Source organism: Akebia trifoliata, chromosome 7, assembly GCF_017979445.1.
Source record: "Akebia trifoliata isolate Shusen 1 chromosome 7, ASM1797944v1, whole genome shotgun sequence".
Classification (NCBI taxonomy): Eukaryota; Viridiplantae; Streptophyta; class Magnoliopsida; order Ranunculales; family Lardizabalaceae; genus Akebia; species Akebia trifoliata.
This window is the reverse complement of record NC_141381.1, coordinates 10,494,520-10,512,761: the sequence shown is the minus strand read 5'-3', so window position 1 is coordinate 10,512,761 and position 18,242 is coordinate 10,494,520. Positions and strand designations below refer to the sequence as shown.

General features: G+C 36.9%; 1 protein-coding gene across 9 annotated transcripts; it reads left to right on the top strand.

The window, feature by feature from the left end:
* The first annotated feature begins 1,876 nt into the window (after nucleotides 1–1,876).
* LOC147398208 (FAM133-like protein) lies at nucleotides 1,877–13,706 on the top strand. 9 transcript variants are annotated; one of them, XM_086447365.1, is made up of 5 exons: nucleotides 1,877–2,039; nucleotides 10,581–10,722; nucleotides 10,859–10,950; nucleotides 11,277–11,435; nucleotides 12,725–13,706. In XM_086447365.1, exon 5 carries the CDS (start codon nucleotides 12,753–12,755, stop codon nucleotides 13,536–13,538), a length of 786 nt encoding a protein of 261 aa, XP_086303491.1. In that variant the 5' UTR covers nucleotides 1,877–2,039; nucleotides 10,581–10,722; nucleotides 10,859–10,950; nucleotides 11,277–11,435; nucleotides 12,725–12,752; the 3' UTR covers nucleotides 13,539–13,706. The 9 variants fall into 9 exon arrangements, with proteins under 9 accessions (XP_086303491.1, XP_086303493.1, XP_086303495.1 ...); XM_086447367.1 differs by having other exon boundaries at nucleotides 10,581–10,735; XM_086447369.1 differs by lacking the exon at nucleotides 10,581–10,722.
* Nucleotides 13,707–18,242: the final 4,536 nt, after the last annotated feature.

Here is an 18,242-nt window from a genome sequence, read left to right as displayed (position 1 = left end):
AAAAAGGGTCCAACTTTGAAGCCGACATTCCGTTTCAAATTTTGAAGAAACCTCTTTGTTATAAGACAGGTGGGGGGCGTTTTCAATTTATTCCATGCATTTCTGTCAAAATTTGAAACACCTTGAAATGTCACGTGTAATTAGGGGTGTTAATGGATACCCATTTAATCGAATTCGAACTGGAATTGGAATCGAAAATCCTGAATCCAAATCCCTTTTTATTAGAATCGATTAGAGCATAATCTAAAATGAAATTGAACCGATAGAAATTGAAATCGGAATTGAAGTCAAATTACGGTTATTCAGAACCGATTTATTTTGTCATTTATTTACATACTACATAATATTTAAGGTATTTTTATTTTAAAATAAATGCATGTTATATATAATTTTTCAATTTTCGTATAAATTATCGATTGAAACTTAAAATGAGTCAATCTTCTAAAAAATTATTACTTTTAACAAAGATAAATTTTTTTTACTTTTGAAATAAATTATAAATTTATATATTTAATATAGTAAATTACAATTAAGTTAATAATTTTGTTGATAATATATTAATTTTTTGAAGGAATTTTTTTTGTTATAATGGTTTGAAATATATATTTTTTCTCATTTGATTTTGAAAATCGGAATCGATGTGTATTTGTGATTTTTTCTGGTTTCGGTTCTGATTTCGATTTCATTTATTTTAAAATCGGACCCAGAATTGACAAGAAACCGACTAATATTAATAGTTAAGATTTTAAATTTCTTAGGAATCAAACCGGAACCGCCCATTGACAACCTTACGTGGAATCAGAGAGGGTTTCTTCAAAATTTTGAAGCGGACTGGAGGCTTCAAAGTTTTTTCCCTAAAGAAGCTAGGCCAGGCCACAACAGTACAGTACGAGAGAGAACTCAACAACTTTAGGCTGCTTTTTAAAGTAAGACTTAATGGTCTACTTAGTACAGCAAAATTTGATCCACCACTTACCACACAAATTCCACGTGGCTCAAAAATTGATTATTTATCCAAATGAAGTATTCTTCATCTTGGGCTTGGAACATACCTAGGAGTCTCACTAAACCCATCATTTTGGAGAAAATTACTTAATCAATCCCAATTTATGATTTCTTTCTAAATGACCCCTATACTCTATTTAGGTAACTAGATAGTCCATTTAATAAGTTTTTTTTTTTAATTTCTTAACGTCTACTCACTAACCCCTTTCGTGTGTTAATGATTGTCGAGAAGGATAATTCAAATTTTTGATATTAACTATGATCCAATCGTCTAGATAAACCTTTGCATCAAAATCAGTGATTATAAATCATTTGAATATGAATCATTGAGATGATGATTCAAATTGTTAAGATCAATAATTCAATTTTTGGAGATCGATGATTTGAATGATTGATCTTGATAATTTGTATTTGACATTTTATCAAGTAAGGAATATTTTGAGATCATCCATTTTATGTAAATCACTTTCGACAAGATTACAATTTTTGGATTGAGATGATTTTGGGTGAGGATTATTTTCTCATAAATTTTTTGGATTGAGCTGATTTTTGATGGTGATGATCTCTTCGTCATAGACATCATCCTCACCAAAATCAGTTTAATCCAAATAATTTATTCCGCATAGAACAAAACACGTTATAGATATTTGAGTAGATGTATGTGTACACAGGTACTGATCCAGTATTTAAGTCAAGAAGAAAGAGTAGGCCCCACTCGGTTTAGAACAGTCAACGACGTTACTGATTCTGACTTCTGAGCGTAAACTCCACTCGGCGGCTCCGCGTCCGTTTCGACTCTCCCGAGTCGTCACCGGGTTTCACATAAATAATTCTAGAAGAATCGGAACGCGCATCAAGCATTCCATTTATTTCTCCTACTTAAGTCGAGAAGAAAGAGAGGGGAAACTAGAGAAGAAAGCAAACCCCAACACGAAACAGAAGAGGAGAAAGTAGGGCAAAAGAGAGTCTTCGAAGAACAGATCTGCCCTTGCAGCCCCTCATAATATATCTCTCTCGATTTCTTACGCACACAGGTAGATCTATTCTTCTAACCTTCTTTCAGAATTTTCATTTCGAAATTTGATCTCGTCTTTCTTGTTTTTTTTATACTATTTCAATCTATCTATCTAGGGTTTCATTTTCATAGTTTGAATTTCGAGTTTCTTTTAATTAAATATTGTCCATCTCCTTGTTTTCTTGGCTGAAAGTTAGCGCTTTGCAGTTCTAATTCACAGTCTTTTTCTTTAAATCTAGGGTTTCCTTTTTCATAGTTTGAATTAAAAGTTCCTTTTAATGGAATTTTGTTCATTGCCTTGTTTTCTGTTGTGTGCCTTGTTACTTTCAGCAATTTGGAAATAAAAAGATGGTTACTTCGAGGGTAACCTGCCTCCTTAGATAGATTTGACTCTGGAGAAAAACAGCTTGCATTTTTTACATTCACAGAAACAGATTAAATACACCCCTTCCTCCACTTCCTACTAGCAACTAAACCCACATTACAACCCACTAACTACATAACTCCTACACCACAACCTACACAACTGACCACTAATTTCTCTACAGAAACCCACAACCTATAACTACCTAACTGAATAAAACCATCACATTTCCATACACCCTGAAGCACCAGATCCAACTTGCACGTAACATGCATTACCCCTCGGAAAAAAAAACCCTGTCTTCAAGTTTTATGTCAGGGAATTGTTCACACAACTTGTAGTAGGATTCCCATGTGGCATCCTCCTCTAATCCTTGCCACTTGATCAGGACTTCAGTAGCAGCTTGGTTCCCCCTTTTTACCATACACCGGTTTAAAATCATTTTTGGTTTAGGCTGAACGATTCCATCATCATTTACAATGGGTAGAGTCGGTTGTACCTGGACATTGTTTCCCAAATTTCTCTTCAAACACGAGACATGGAATATGAAATGAATCTTTGCTCATTCGGGAAGTTTCAAATTATAGGCCACCAGTCCTATTTCTCTAATAATTTGGAAGGGCCCAAAGTACCTTGGTGATAATTTAAGAGTCTTTCGTAAAGCTAGGGACTGTTGCTGATAAGGTTGGAGGCGGAGGAAGACCCAATCACCTATTTCAAAGGAGTGCTCTGTTCGATGCCTATCCGCCAATTGTTTCATCCTCTGTTGAGCTTTCCGTCAATTATTAGGGACTGTTGGTGATAAGGTTGGAGGCGGAGGAAGACCCAATCACCTATTTCAAAGGAGCGCTCTGTTCGATGCCTATCCGCGTCAATTGTTTCATCCTCTGTTGAGCTTCTTGAAGGTTCTCCTTGAGGATTTGTAGGATCTGATCCTTGCTTTTCAAGACCTACTTCACAACCTGCACCTTAGTGGTACCTCTAATATAAGATAGTAAACAGGGGAGGAGGCACCCCATATATTGCTTCAAATGGTGTCAGACTTGTGGCTAAATGTGTAGTAGTGTTATACCAATACTTAGCTAAGGAAACCCATTGATACCACTGCCTGGGTCGTGTGCTACAGAAGTTTCTTAAGTAGTTCTCAAGACATTTGTTAACAATCTCCGTCTGACCATCGGTTTGGGGATGGTAAGCTGAACTCATATTCAAATCACTACCTTGCAATTTGAAGAATTCCTGTTAAAATGTACTCGTAAAAGTCAGATCTCGATCGCTAACAATTGATGCGGGTATGTCATGTAACTTAAAGACATGGTTGAGGAAGAGTTTATCCACCATCGCTGCAGTATAAGGATGTGAGAGAGGAATAAAATGCACGTACTTTGATAGTCGATCAACCACTACCATGATGACGTTCATGCTATGAGATGAAGGCAAGCCATCAATGAAGTCCATTGAGATATCTGTCCAGATACGAGAAGGGATAGGAAGGGGCTGAAGTAAACCTGTAGGTGCACATTTTCAGCCTTGTGACGCTAGCAATTGTCACATTCTTGTACATGTCTTCTCACATCACCCTTCAATCCAGGCCAATAAAAATCAGCCTTCATCCGTTGTAAGGTCTTGTGAAATCTCGACTATCCCTCAATTGGACTGTTATGTAGTTTGTTAAGGAGTTTTTCTTTAAGAGATGAATGAGGACTTAGATAGAGTCTACCTTTGTAGCATAGAAGTCCGTTATGTTCCGTAAAACTAGTGGGGTCCAATGATCCTTGTTTTAGTTGTTGCGGCCCTTCTTGAATATCAGAATTTTTAGTATATTCAGCCTTTAGTTCATCCAACCAGGTGGCAATGGGGATGGAAATAACCTTAATCTCACCATCTTCGTCCCTACGGTATAGTGCATTAGCAACCTTATCGAGATGACCACTTCGGTACTCTTCAATGAAGTCATACCCAATGAGCTTAGATACCTATTGTTGTTGTGAAGGTGTTCCCATTCGCTGTTCTAAGAGGTACTTGAGGCTTTGATGATCTGTTTTTATTATAAATCTCCTTTCGAATAAGTAAGGTCTCCATTTTTTGACTGCCATCACCAAAGCTAATAGTTCCTTTTCGTAAGTTGAGAAAAATGAATATTTCCCCTTCAATGCTTGGTTGTAGAATGCAATAGGCCTTCTTTTTGCATGAGTACAACATCAATACCTGAACCTGACGCGTCACACTCAATGATAAAGGTCTTATTGAAGTTTGGAAGTGCCAAAACAGGTGGGCAAGTTACTGCTTCTTGGAGCCTTGCAAAAGCTTCTTGGGACTTCGGAGTCTAATGAAAAGAGTTCTTTAGCATGTCTCGGTGAGAGGCTTGGCAATTTTTCCATAAACCCTCACAAATTTTTTGTAATAGCCCGTGAGATCCAAAAAACCCCTTAAAAGACTTGAGAGATGAGGGTAACGACCATTCCAACATGGCAGATATTTTACTAGGGTCCAATGCTACACCACACTTAGAAATTATGTGACCAAGTAATTGATTTCTTCACATCCAAACCTGCACTTAGATTCCTTGGCAAATTGATGGTGAGAATGAACACCCCCAACATTACGTCGAGGTGCGTTAAATGATCATTCCATGAGTGGCTATAAATTAGACTTTGAAAGGTGGAAGGCGTGTTTGTGAGGCCGGAAGGCATTACAAGAAACTCATAATGTCCTTCATGAGTTTTGAATGTTGTTTTTTGGAATGTCGTCTGGGTGTACCTTGATTTGGTGATAGCCTGAATGCAAATCCAATTTTGAGAACACCTCTGCTCCATGCAATTCATCTAACAATTCGTCAATGATCGGAATAGGAAACTTGTCTTTGATTATTGATTGGTTTAGTGCATGGTAATCCATGCATAAACACCACGTACCATCGTTCTTCCTTACCAACAACACAAGGGAGGAAAATGGACTATGGCTGGGGTGTATTATGCTTAAATGCAACATCTCGTGAACCATTTTTTCAATTTCCCCCTTTTGATAATGGGGATATCGATAGGGTCTAACGCTTATGGGCTTACTTCCTTCTTTTAGCAAAATTTTGTGGTCTTGCGAACGTTGTGGTGGTAACCTAGTTGGTTCACCGAAAACATCTTTGAATTTGTCAAGGATGGCTTGGATACACGTGTCTAGAGGAACACTCAGACTAATCTTCGTCATGCAGCAGATTTGAAGAAGCAAACTATACTTCCCTTCCTTGTTAACCTTTTGCAAGTTCCCTTCATCTAAGAACTCCATATCTTTAGTAGATTCACCCTTTAACTTACATTACTTCCCACCATAGTTGAACTCCATTGTTAGAAGCAAGACATCCCAAGTTATGGGGCCAAGTGTTTGAAGCCATTGTGCTCTCAATGCCGCTTCACAGCCCCCCAACCATAAAAAATAGAATTCAGCCTCTATCGAGACACGCTGCAAAGCTAATCCCACGCCCATACATCTGTCTTCACAAGGAAGTTTCTCACCATTGGCAATTACCACCTTCAAAATTGCCACCTTTTATTATGTTTAGCCCTGCCTTGTGGGCTGCCATTGTATCTAAAAAATTGTGAGTGCTACCCGAATCGATTAAAACCACTACCTCCCTTTTTCCAACCCGTCCCCTAATTTTCATAGTTTGTGGAGCGTATGAACCTGCAATGGCATGCAAGTAAATCCCCGGTTGGCTGTTGGGCTCCTCACCTTCTCTGTTATCTCCCATCTCCACACATTCCTCCATCTTATCTCTGGCCAACTTACTTCGAGAAGGAAAAGCTTTTGAACCTTGCATTTATGGCCAGGAGTGAACTTTTCATTGCAATTGTAGCATAATCCACGATCTCTGCGCTCCTTCATTTCCATTGGTGCGAGTCGCTTGAGAGGAATTGTAGAAGACTTGTTAACACCTCCCGGGAAGGCAACTATGTTAATGTTGTTTGGGGGTCTGATTTTTATCGTCGAGCTAGCGAGCCCAATAGCATCAGAGAGGGATGTGGGTCGGAGCATTTGAACACGCAATCTTACATCCTCTCTTAACCTTCCTATGAAGCAACTAACCATGAAGGCTTTTTTCAAACCCTCTGTCATGTTAGCCAACTCCTCAAATTGTGTTTGATATTGCTCCACCGAAGACGTTTGTCGCAGTTTAGACAACATAGCCGTTGGATCCTCGTATGGTGAAGGGCTGAATTTAATTTGCAAATCTGAGGCAAAGGACTTCCAAGTTGAAATCACTTCCGACCGTTCCATCCAACGAAACCATTGGAGTGCCTTCCCTTCCATGTGAAAGGAGGCTATAAGCAGCCTTTGCGTGGAGGGTGTCTATTGGTGTAAGAAGAATTGCTCTGTCCTATAAAGCCAACCATCTGAATCCACCTCAGTAAACCTTGGAAATACTAAGCGTACTGTTTGAGTCTGAATTCCCTTGTCAACATCAGATTGATGAGGTTCATCTGGTTCGTTAACGGTTTTGCAGGAACTCTCCCCTATCTCCTTGTCTTGTTCTTTAGAGAAGTGCTCAAATTTGGTGTACATGCTCGAAACCTTCACCATTAGCTCATTAAACATCTTCCAATGGATCTTTGTGGTTTCCTTCAAGAGACCCATCATCTCATCAAGTTTGGCATTTTGTGTTCTTTCCGCCATTCCAGAATCAACCTGGCTCTGATACCAATGTTGTGTGCCTTGTTACTTTCAGCAATTTGGAAATAAAAAGATGGTTACTTTGAGGGTAACCTGTCTCCTTAGATAGATTTTACTTTGGAGAAAAACAACTTGCTTTTTTACATTCACAGAAACAAATTATAACCCACTAACTACGTAACTCCTACACCACAACCTACACAACTGACCACTAATTTCTCTACAAATACCCACAACCTATAACTACCTAACTGAATAAAACCATCACATTTCCATACACCATGAAGCACCACATCCAACTTCAGGCACGTAACATTTTCTTGGCTGAAAGTTTAGGTTTTGTAGTTTTAGTTCATGGACTTTCTTATCATTCTTCTTTAAATCTATGGTTTTGTAGCTTTCTAATGGAAGTTTTGGTGTAAATGTTTTTCTTATAATTTCTTTATTATTTTTTCCCAATTGAAGGTTTTAGAGATTATACGACTAAATTTTTCTAGGAGTTATATTAAAAATTATGCTTACTCCTATTTATTTATCTGAAAAAAAATGCTTACTGCTATGGTCTTTTTTCCACAGAAACATATATATAGATATAGGGTCAGGCTCGTCAGCCAATGAAAAAAACCGACATTTGGAGCCAACGTTTTGTCCTATTTGGTTAGAAGTTTCAGAATGACCATTAGAGATCATCCTCACAAAAAATCAGCCCATTGTGAAACCTCTAACCCCATCAAACGTGGTTTACAAAAATCAGCCCATTCTTCAACTTGTAAACCACTTTTGATGGGGATAGAAGTTTCAGAATGGACTGATTTTTTGTGAGGATGATCTCTATGGTGAGGAGACCTTTCTCACTAAAAGTCAGTCCATTTTGAAACTTCTAGCCCCTATATTGCCTTATTTTTAGGTGATTTATTTGATAAAATATCAATTTAGGTTTTCTTCACCATTTGGGCTTGCTCTCCAGAGTCATGAGATCGAGTCATCTTCCTTGTGGTTATACTTGATAAAACAATTTGTGGTGGTTGAGTGTATCTGGAGGAACTAGTCATACTTCCAAAGGGGGTGGGGACACCATACATCATAAAAAAAAGGGTTATTAAAAAAATGGGAAATTTTAGATAATATTGCTCGGTTGAAAAGGAAGATAAAGAGCCCTTATCTACGGAAGAGAAAGCCAACGATCAAATTTGAAGCATAATTCTAAAAAGTTGTATAGTTTGATGAACATAAGTGGAGACCAAACTAGGATGAGATGGATGAAAGAATGGGATAGTAACACATTGTGTTACCCCGATGATCAAGTCAAACCAATATTTTTACCTATCAATCGAGCCCGATTGCTTTTATCTTGTAGCCTATACTTGATAATTTTTCGAGATCTATCTATTGGTGTAGCTTGATTCTTCAAAAAATGGCTACTCGACATGTTTTTCTATATTTTTTTTTATCCAAGTTCGTATTGAACGTGCTTACAATCTAAACTATGTTTCTCAGTGCCTTTGAATCTAATAACTAGGTGTGTTTATCCAATAGATTTTTCTATCAAAATTTGACTATAGATTTTGTCAAGATTCTTATCGAACTTTTCAAGTCATTACAGAGCCACCTATTGGGCCATACCTAAAATTTTATCTTCAATGCTTAAGGTGGTTATTTCATTTTTGATTGGTCTTGAGCATGGTGCTTTTATTAGGTGTAGACAGATCTTAAATGGTGTTCTGATTACAAAGGAGTGTGTCAATTTCGTACTTAGATTGCGCAAACCTTGTGTTTGCATGATCAATTTTGAAAAGGTCATGAATCAAGATAACTAGGTTTTTTGGAATATATGTTGTGGCATATAGGATGCATTTCCACCATGCACTTCTACATCTTGGTGAATTGTAGCCCAATTAGTTTATTTAAGAGATCTAGGGATCCAAGGCTAGATAGACGTCTTCTTGCCTCTTTGCTTTTCGATATTGTGAACAAGTCCTTTTTTTTTTTTGTGGGGGGGGGGGGGGGGTTTAATTTCAAGGGTGATAGTTATTAGAAATGTTATTGGCTATAATGAGGTTCAAGAAGGGACTAGGAGGAGTCCCTTCAATTTGACGCCTTGGTTTTAACATACATCTCCTTTCCGATCTTAGTTTCCTTAGAGGGTTCTTTTGTTATCGTGAGTACTACTTTCTCGAAAGCAAAGTTTAGGGGTTGGGAATGCTCCTAATCTTAAGTCCTTAGTGAGTATCCTATAGGTTTTTGAGCTGGGTTTTTTTCCTACAAGATATATCTGTCTCCCTCCCAACGTTGATTACTGGAGTAAGTCTAATCTGGGATCCAATGCTGAATGACATGGCTAAGTGTCTAGGTTCTTGGAAGTATATACTTGTATCTAGAGGTGGTATGTTGACTCTAAACAAGAGCAATATGTAAAAGTATTCATGTGTACATACTTTTCGTTCTCGATCCATAGGACAATCAAGAATCAATTTGACCAATAATCTTGTTAATTGGAATATGGTCTGTTACCCAGAAAATGGAGTTGGATTTGGGGTACACAGTATCAAGAAATGAACATTGGAGATCTGGCATGGACCATAACTAATGTTGGCAGAAATTTAGTAAGGCCAAGTATGGTGAGGTCATAGTTGGGGTGGGAGAGTTGTGAGGTTAGATCGTCTTACATTTTGTAGTGTGGAGGGGTGTGTGTCGCTTGAGTTTATGAAAGTCAGATTTTAAAATAGGCAAAGGTGATGTGATTCACATTTGGGAAAACATTTTACATTTGCGGATTGGACTCAGATTGAAATTATAGATCTGATAAATTTTTCAGATCGGATTGGATCAACACCGACCCAATCCAATAAAACCCGATCCGAATGTAATTTTACATTCAAGAATAATAATAAGCCTCTTCATTTCTCAACTTTAGGGTTTTCAATTGTTAATTTCTTTCTCTCTCCATCGCAAAAGAAAAGGTTTTGGTTTTATCATGCCTAAAGGTGGTTTCGAAGATATCTTCGTCTTTAAACCTCAATCAGATCTGAGGTCTACCAAAGCCTCGCTGAAGGTGAATCTGTAGAGTTTCAGATCGAAATAGGAAACAATGGGAGGAAGAAGGCTAAGGATGCGAATCTGTGGCAGTGCTGGCTGCTCAGCTGTAGGCAAGAAAAAAAATAATCCATGGGCTTTCTTCATTAATTAATGAATTCAAGCAGTTGAGATTTTTCTTCTAAAATTAACAAAACTTTCAAAGTTTCTTTCCTGTTTTTTTCCTTCCATCTTTTACTTCTTTCCTTTGTTTCTCTTTTTGTCAGGCTTTTTCACTCTTGAACAAGACATATTTAAAAGCGAGAGAAAAAAAAAGGGGGTTGAATAGGATGAAACTAAGCTGGAGATCTTATTTTTCAGGGGTTTTTTTTTTTAAATTTTTATTTTGATTAATTTGTATTGGTTTTCTGATGTGGGAGTTGATGATCAGGTAGCTATGATTCTGTTAAAGTTAGGATTTTATTATTTATTATTGATATTATTTTTATGATTTCATAGGTTCAGTCCAGATCGGATCAGATCGATTCGGATTGAAGAATTATGTAATCGGACCAGATTCGGATTATACCATAAAAAAATCGGATTGGTGTTGTTCCTGTACCAATCTGAACCATTGCCAACCCTACTCCTATCAAATAAAGTAGGTGCTTAGAGTAAGGGCAGCGTATCCAATTGCTCTCCTTTAACAACCTTTGGCCCATCCCATATCAATAGTTTTGACTTCTAGTTACTTGTTCTCTTCTATAGTTTTTAAGTGAATTTGATCTTTCGTCCAGATTTCAAAAGGGGGAGAAAGGAGAAAAGCAGTCTCTGGAGGGTGGGCTTTCAGGCAGGTCTGTGGCGTTCAAATTCCAGGCCTTTGCACGCGGTAAGAAAGTTGAAAAGATTCTCTTTCTGTACCTGTTAAATATATTTTTTTTGTTCACTTATCAGAAAAATATACAGTCTGTTATTCCTTTAACTAAAGAAAATCTGGTTTTGAAATTTCTGTAAATTGTGATTTACTTCCCTTTGATGTTAATTGTTTAGAAGAGGATGACATCATTTTTTTTTTGTTTGTTATTTTTTAATATTTATGTTATTATTATTATTATTTTTTCTTGCAACAATAATGTTTGTAGTGACCAATTCTGGTGAAGCAAAGATCCAAATCATGCACAAAAAGTTTTATAAAGTTTAAAAATATTTTTCCAGGGACCTCTGGTATTAGAGACTGCTCCGTTAGTGTTTAGTGGGTTTTTACTGCTACTTTCAGCCCTTGGAGGTTTGCATATGTGGTTAGTCCACATGAGGGTGCTAGTGAGAGGTTGGTCTTCTACTGCCTCTCTTCCACTGTGGGGCGTGAGTAATGTGGTAGGCTCTTTTCGTGACAGACGTTGTCATTAAAGATATGTTTTATTATAGGAATTCTCCTATACTTCTATTTGAAAATAATACAAATCTTTCCTTTAAAAAAAGTTTATCCAATGCATATGTGTGCTGCACATGAGTGTGTGCTCCAATGCTTTATCGTCACAGAGGTTAGAGTGAGAAAGAAGTTAAATATTCACAAATGATGATGTTATAACGTTAAAAGAATCTAATATGCTCGTTATGCAATTATTCACAAATATGAAACAACAATGTACGTTTCTGCAGACAATTTGAATACGCATTGATAGGGTTCAGATGACACAGTTTGGGGTTTACTACTACAATCTCACAAATACATGACTCATCATCATAATAGTGGAGGGACTAAATAAGAATCCTATTTTTCCATGTGTATCTTCGTTTCCTTTCTTATTATCTCCATGCACACCATTTCATACTTTTCTCTCATTCTTTTAGAGACTTAACGTATGTCACAAAATAATAATCATTATTTAAAAAAAGACATATTTTCACACCAATATTTCTTATAACACGAACTTAGAACTAATGATTTTCAAAGGTGTGGAGTTACTTTTTTTTTTTTAATCCGCCCAAGACTTTATCTTTGTTGATCTCTCCTTCAAGCTCCACATGAATCTTTCATCATTCTTGGAAATCTTAGAGAGAGAGAGAGAGAGAGAGAGAGAGAGAGAGAGAGAGAGAGAGAGATGTCGTCTGTGTGTGTTGGAACAGGAGGTTAGGGTGGCAAACTTTATTAGAGTTTTGTCATCCTCCCTCCCTTTTATCAGCCTTTACCTCAATTGGTATTTCATTCTGATTTCCTGAAATGTATCCAAATTTTCCTTTACGTAACATTTTGAATGCATAAGAGATATATATTAGAGATTTTTGAAAATTTACAAGCCAAATTGATATAACCTTGTATTTTCCTCAAGGACTTCTTGTCCTCTTTCAATAAAATTAAGCTTTATCATCAAAAAAAAAAAAAAAAGTATAAGAAATACATTTGAAGCAATTAAAAGCATTTTTTCCTACTGATAAAAAAAGAAAGCATTTTTTCCAGTTTGTCTGTAATTGTCTTGCCATCTTTCCGTTATCTTGTTAATGTCTCTATTTTCATCTTGAGAATTTGTCTTGCTTTTCACTTTGACAAAGACAAATCTCTCAGATGAGATTTTAAACCAGGCAGGTCATGATGATGGAAGAACTCACATTGTTTTTTCTCTTCTGTGAGATGCACTTCTGGTCATCATCTCACAAAAATGCAGGTATTGAGCTGTTTTTTATTTCCGAAGAATGGATTGCAAAAAGTTCATGCAGATGGTTGAGGAGAAAAAGAAGAGAGCTCTCGAGAAGAAAGAAGCCCCCTTGAAATGGGAACAAAAGCTCGAAGCTGCTGCAAAGGCAAAAGCTGATGCTGAAGCTGAAGCTGCCAAGGAGAGGAAGCTGAGAGCTGCAAAGCATAAAAGGAAATCTGTTTCTGATTCGGATAACAGTGAAAGTAGGGCCCACAAGAAGCACAGGAAGCATAGTCACTCTGATTCTTCAGATGACAGTGAGAAGAGGAAGGATAAGAAATCCAAGCGAAGATCAAAGAAATGGTCTTCACTCTTGAGTGATGAGAGCAGCAGTGATGGATTTGAAAGTGGCTCAGAGGAGGAACGGAGTAAGAAGCGGTCACACAAGAGGAAGCATAGGCGTCATGTTTCAAGATCATATTCTTCTTCGTCTTATTCAAGTGATGATGATGTGGCACCTAGGAAAAGCCATGGAGTGAGGCACCACAAGCACCATCATCGATCGAGTGCTAATGACTTAACCTCTTTAGATCCCGATTATGATAAGCATGGGAGGAGGCATTTCTTGGGGAAGTCCATGGATGACAACCGTGACGAATCTGGCAAGGAGAGAAAGCATAAGAGATGCCAACACCAACACAGTCACCACCACTTGCACAACCATCAGCATCAGCACCAACACATGGATGATTGGAGTAATAGTCAACACCGGCACTCAGGGGAACCAAATGGGAAGCCCAACAAGATGAATTTGGGTGTTAACGAGAATGGTGATGACAATTAAAAAGGTGTGTTCAGGAGGGCATACTGACAATTAATGGATGAAAATTCTTTGCGGTACTCAATTGTCTTTTTTCTTTTTATTGTTTCTTGTTGGGATATCTGACAAACTGTGGATCAAATTGGTCAGTTACTGAAAAATATTTAAAGGAACTTCATTAATTTGCTTGCATTTTTGTGTTCTCTTTGTTCAAAATTGCATGGGGACTAATAGCACTGTCCTTGGATTGAGAAATGGAGAGAAGATAAGAGAAAATAAAAGAGTTTCTTTATTGTTAAGTGGGGACAGAGGAGAAGAATTGGAGAGAACAGGAGTGAAAAAAAGGTGGGTTTATTTATTTATTTCCATCCAAAAGGGGTGAGAAATGAAGAGAAATCCTTCTAAAATATTTTATAATTTCAACATTTTATAATTTCAACTCTGCCCTTTGACCGTTTTTTAAGATATTTTTAAATTTCAAAGTGTTTCTCTTCTGTCAATCCAAACATGGTGGAGAAATTATATTTCTCCTCTCTCTCCATGTCTCTCAATCCAAACGAAGCCTAAGAGTGTTGGGTGCTCATCCATGCTATAGAGTAAAATTCTTCACCCTTTTAAAATTATTGTTAAGTTTAGGATAGTTTTGTAATTAATGGACGTATCTCTAATAATTAATGTTATTTGTTTTTTTTATATTGCTGAAGTGGCCTCAAGATTCGACCTCACAGCGGGCATCCTCACATGTTTGGGAACTATAGATGCTTTTTCATTGAGATACGGGTGAAAAAGCTTCTATGGTTCTTATCCACTTTCACTTCAAGATGTGCGCTATGAAGTATAATTTTTGAGGTCACTCTAGCACAGACTCTTTTTTTTCTCTTAAATGTCAATTTCCTATTTTGCAAATTGTGTGAAAAAGACAAGGAAAAAAAAAAAACTAGAAAATTATTTGAGATATCTTATGTAATTCTTCTGAAATATCTTCTATGATTCTTCTAGTAGATCTCTCAAAATGTTGAAGGTCAAAAATCAAAATGCTCAAACATTAATATTGTAGAATACTTCATGTTATAAGAGTATTTTGGGTAATTGTGGTATTATGATAATTAATCCATATTCTTGATAGATATCTAATATAATAGAGGGAGAGAGAGTGTGTTCTCACACAACTCACTTTTTTCAATTCTTCTTCTACAAATCCTAACCCTAAAAGACTAAAACAACAACAAACAACTTGATATCAAAACTATTTTTGGATCTCAAATATCATCAAAATCATTTAGAAAAGAGAGAGGGGTATAGAGAGGATAACAACTACCACGTCTGATGATGTCAGCACATACGATTACTTTGACACATCATCATAACTTGACTTTGATGAATAATTTTGAAAGGTACTAATTTTAGGGAATTTTTGGAACTGATTTTAAAGTGATTTGGAGTAGATTTGAGTGAGTTATGAAGGTTTTGGTGAAAAATCGATTTTTTTTTTTTTTTTTGTTGAAAATTCCAAATTTGAAGTTTTCTCACACTCAAATCCAATCGGCTAGTTTTTTATGGAAGTGGTCTTGCATGATTTGGATCTAGATTGAAGACTAGTGCTTTTCAACCTTACATTTGACGATTTTAGGTCGTTTTTTCTTTTTTGCTATTTTATGATTTTTTTCTTAAATTTTTCATGGATTATTTCTATGAAACTCTAAGAAATAATTGTTTAAGTGTTATTGGGGCTTTAACAATGGCTTTTTGAGATTGAAATCATTCTCTCTGGGTTATATGAAGAGCTTGTTTTTTAGTTTTTGAATGTGCAGTCCTTGATTAATGTATTATTTGATCCGTGGAGGTCAAAAGTGAAGTTATAATGTCTAATTTGTGTAGATCAAGTGTTGTTTCTGTGGACATGAGATTCTCGTTTTCAAATATCTATTACACTTTGGGTTTTAGAGTCGCCACCATTCTTTTTGTAAAAGGGTGTGAATGGTCACTCAGGAAGTAATTTTTGAAAAATCATTTTTTATTATTGACTCTTGTACGGATAAGGTCCATTGGTCTACCTTGGATCTAGGTAAGGGGGTCCATATTAGGGAGTAGGGAAGTTGTTAGGCACTCTATTTCCTCCACCGTTGGTGGTAACCTCGGATTTGGTCGATTTGAGATATAAAAAGAAAAATCGGAAAGATCCGATTTATGCCCTTGAGTGTGAGGGACTTTGATATTGATTTAAACCATTGGGGGCTTCCTTATTAAAAAATGGGCCCTTCTATGACTCAAACCTTTTGTGGTGTATGCATAAGTATAGAGAAAAGGGAGAAATAAAAGATGGAAAGTTTGAGAGAAGTGAAAAGGGGGAAGAAGAATATTTCTCTTCTTATTAGTCCATGTCCTACTTTGTTCTTAAGTTGATCTTCTTTGACTTGTCTTGGTTTACTGAGAGTGAATAAAGGGTTGAAAGTAAATAGTGAGTTGAGAGTAGAGAGAGTTCAAGTATTTTTTCTTGTGGGTATTTTTTCATTGGGGGGGAATTATGTTGAGAATAAGAGGATTTTATAGGAGTTTTGAGGTTATTTTTAGGGTAGAGCTCGATGAAATAATGAAAATAAGTAAAATGGTTTGAGGTTTGCGAAAGGGGGGTGTGTGAATTAAGGGTGGTGGAAAGGGTTTAAGTGGATCATTTATGACTCAAATGGGTTGAATCCTTCTACCCATTTGGGTTGAGTGTTAGGTGGGGGAATATAAGTGGTGTTTAGTTGAGAGAATAAGGGTGTAAGAGGGTAGGTGAGTTGAATAAAGTGAGTTTAATTTTAGAATAATGGGTTGTATAAGGGATTAGATGATTAGGTTTTGGGAGGGTGAAGGATGTGGTGACATATGTCCAAAATGAGTGGAGATGGAGTGTTTAGATGAGTTGATTAGAGAGAAAGGGTGTAGGTTTGACTTGTAAAGATGAGTTTGTAGAAAATGATGAGGGTAGGTTAGAGAAAGGTATGGGTTGAGATGTAGGTAGATGATTTTTTAGAGAAAAATGATGGGGTAGGTAGTTGAATGAGGGAGGTAGGTTGAGGTGGTGACATGTGTCCCACTTTGATGATCTTTGGGACTTGGATAGGATGATTGGGCTTGGGTAGTGGGTTGAATAGGTATGGTGATGGGTTGTGTTTAATGGGCTTAGGTGGTAGGTTGGGCTTGGGTATACTAATGGGTTGAGTTGAATTGGGTTATGGTTGGGTTGAGTTGAGAAGTGTAGAGTAGTGGTGAGGAGTCTTCGGTCCATAGGCCATATGGAAAGGGCCTTAGGTATTTATTAAAAGAAAAAGAAAATTTTGAAGGTTTGGGCTTTGAGGGCTCATTCCAATTTTTATAATTTTGGGACACTTTGCATCGAGGCCCCAGTCAAATTTGGGTGTCTACAACTATTTCTCTTTGTAAGAATTGCATGCAAAGAACTGTAAAGAATAGACGAAACCCTTATTTGTACAAGCAAGAGGATTTTGCTTGGATAAATTTTGAAAACACTGATTTAGTTTGACAAATTTGATAGCAAGAAGTGGCTACTCAAACACGGGATCTAACAAGGTGAGCCTTTTGATTTTGGTGAAAAAAACTTTAAAACGAGAGTTTTCTAATGAGTCTTACGCACTTTGAATTCGATTTTTTCAAAAATGCTATTCCCCTTTTTTTTGTTTATTATTATTATTATTATTATTATTATTATTATTATTTTTTTAACGTTTTGAATTTTGAAACATGTGGTTTGAATTGACTCTCATTTTTGTGTAGCTTTGGTTATTTGATCAGTTGGTTTTGACTGCAACCATTAGTCGTCTTTTCAAGGCCCATGCCGATCTAATGGTTTTGATGAATAAGAGAGAGCTCCCTGTCCGTTCTGGTGGCAAATTGAATTGGTTCGAAGGTTTGCAAGATATGCCTGAGGACGAGGTACGTTGGTTAGACACCTTCTAGCCTTCAGTTTTACTGGTTCTTTCTTTTTTACGGAGTTGCTTTTCCATATTGATCGGTTTGACTGGGGCTACTCACTATATCCATCTTTGTGCGTTGAGGCAATTTGGTGAAGAACATGACATAGTGACCCATGGAGATTTTTGTGAGTTGGTTGGGTCATTTTATCCTTTGTCCCACTCATAGTAATTGCGTGATCAACTAGAGAAAGCTTGGAAGAACGTGGTGGTTCTATATCATCCCGTATTTCTTGGGTATTTTTTTTTTGAATTATTGGCTTTGGATACAACAACAGATTGCTGAGAGGGCATGTGTTAAGCCTTCGATTCAAGTGAGGTCTTCTTGTTTTCGTTTCTTCGACCACCGTGATCCACTGGAGGAGATGAGGATGTCTCGTAAGCGAATTGAGATGCTTTGACCGCGTTTTGAGAATAACCTGATGACCTAAGTAGCCCAGCTTGAGTCTTTGAGGAGCGAGGAGTTTTCCATCTTGATGGCTGAGATTGATGATTTACGGGAGAGGCTTGCTCAGGGTTCCTGCTTCGATGCTTTCACATCTTACCTAGTGAGTCATGATACTTTAGACGCTGAGGTGGTGATGGTGGGGCAAGCTGCCCGAATTCGTGTTTTGGAAGAGAAACTTAATTTTTTCTTCATTTCTCGTCGAGACGTGTGATTGGCACCATATAATTTTTTTTTTTGTATTTTCTTTTTGTTAGCAAAAAAAGTAATGTGAAACTTTTTGAAATAAAAATAAAATAGGATTTTTTA

Bases quoted from the DNA above. Each gene is read 5' to 3' on its own strand.
- LOC147398208 (XM_086447368.1), top strand. From the start codon at position 12,753: ATGGATTGCAAAAAGTTCATGCAGATGGTTGAGGAGAAAAAGAAGAGA.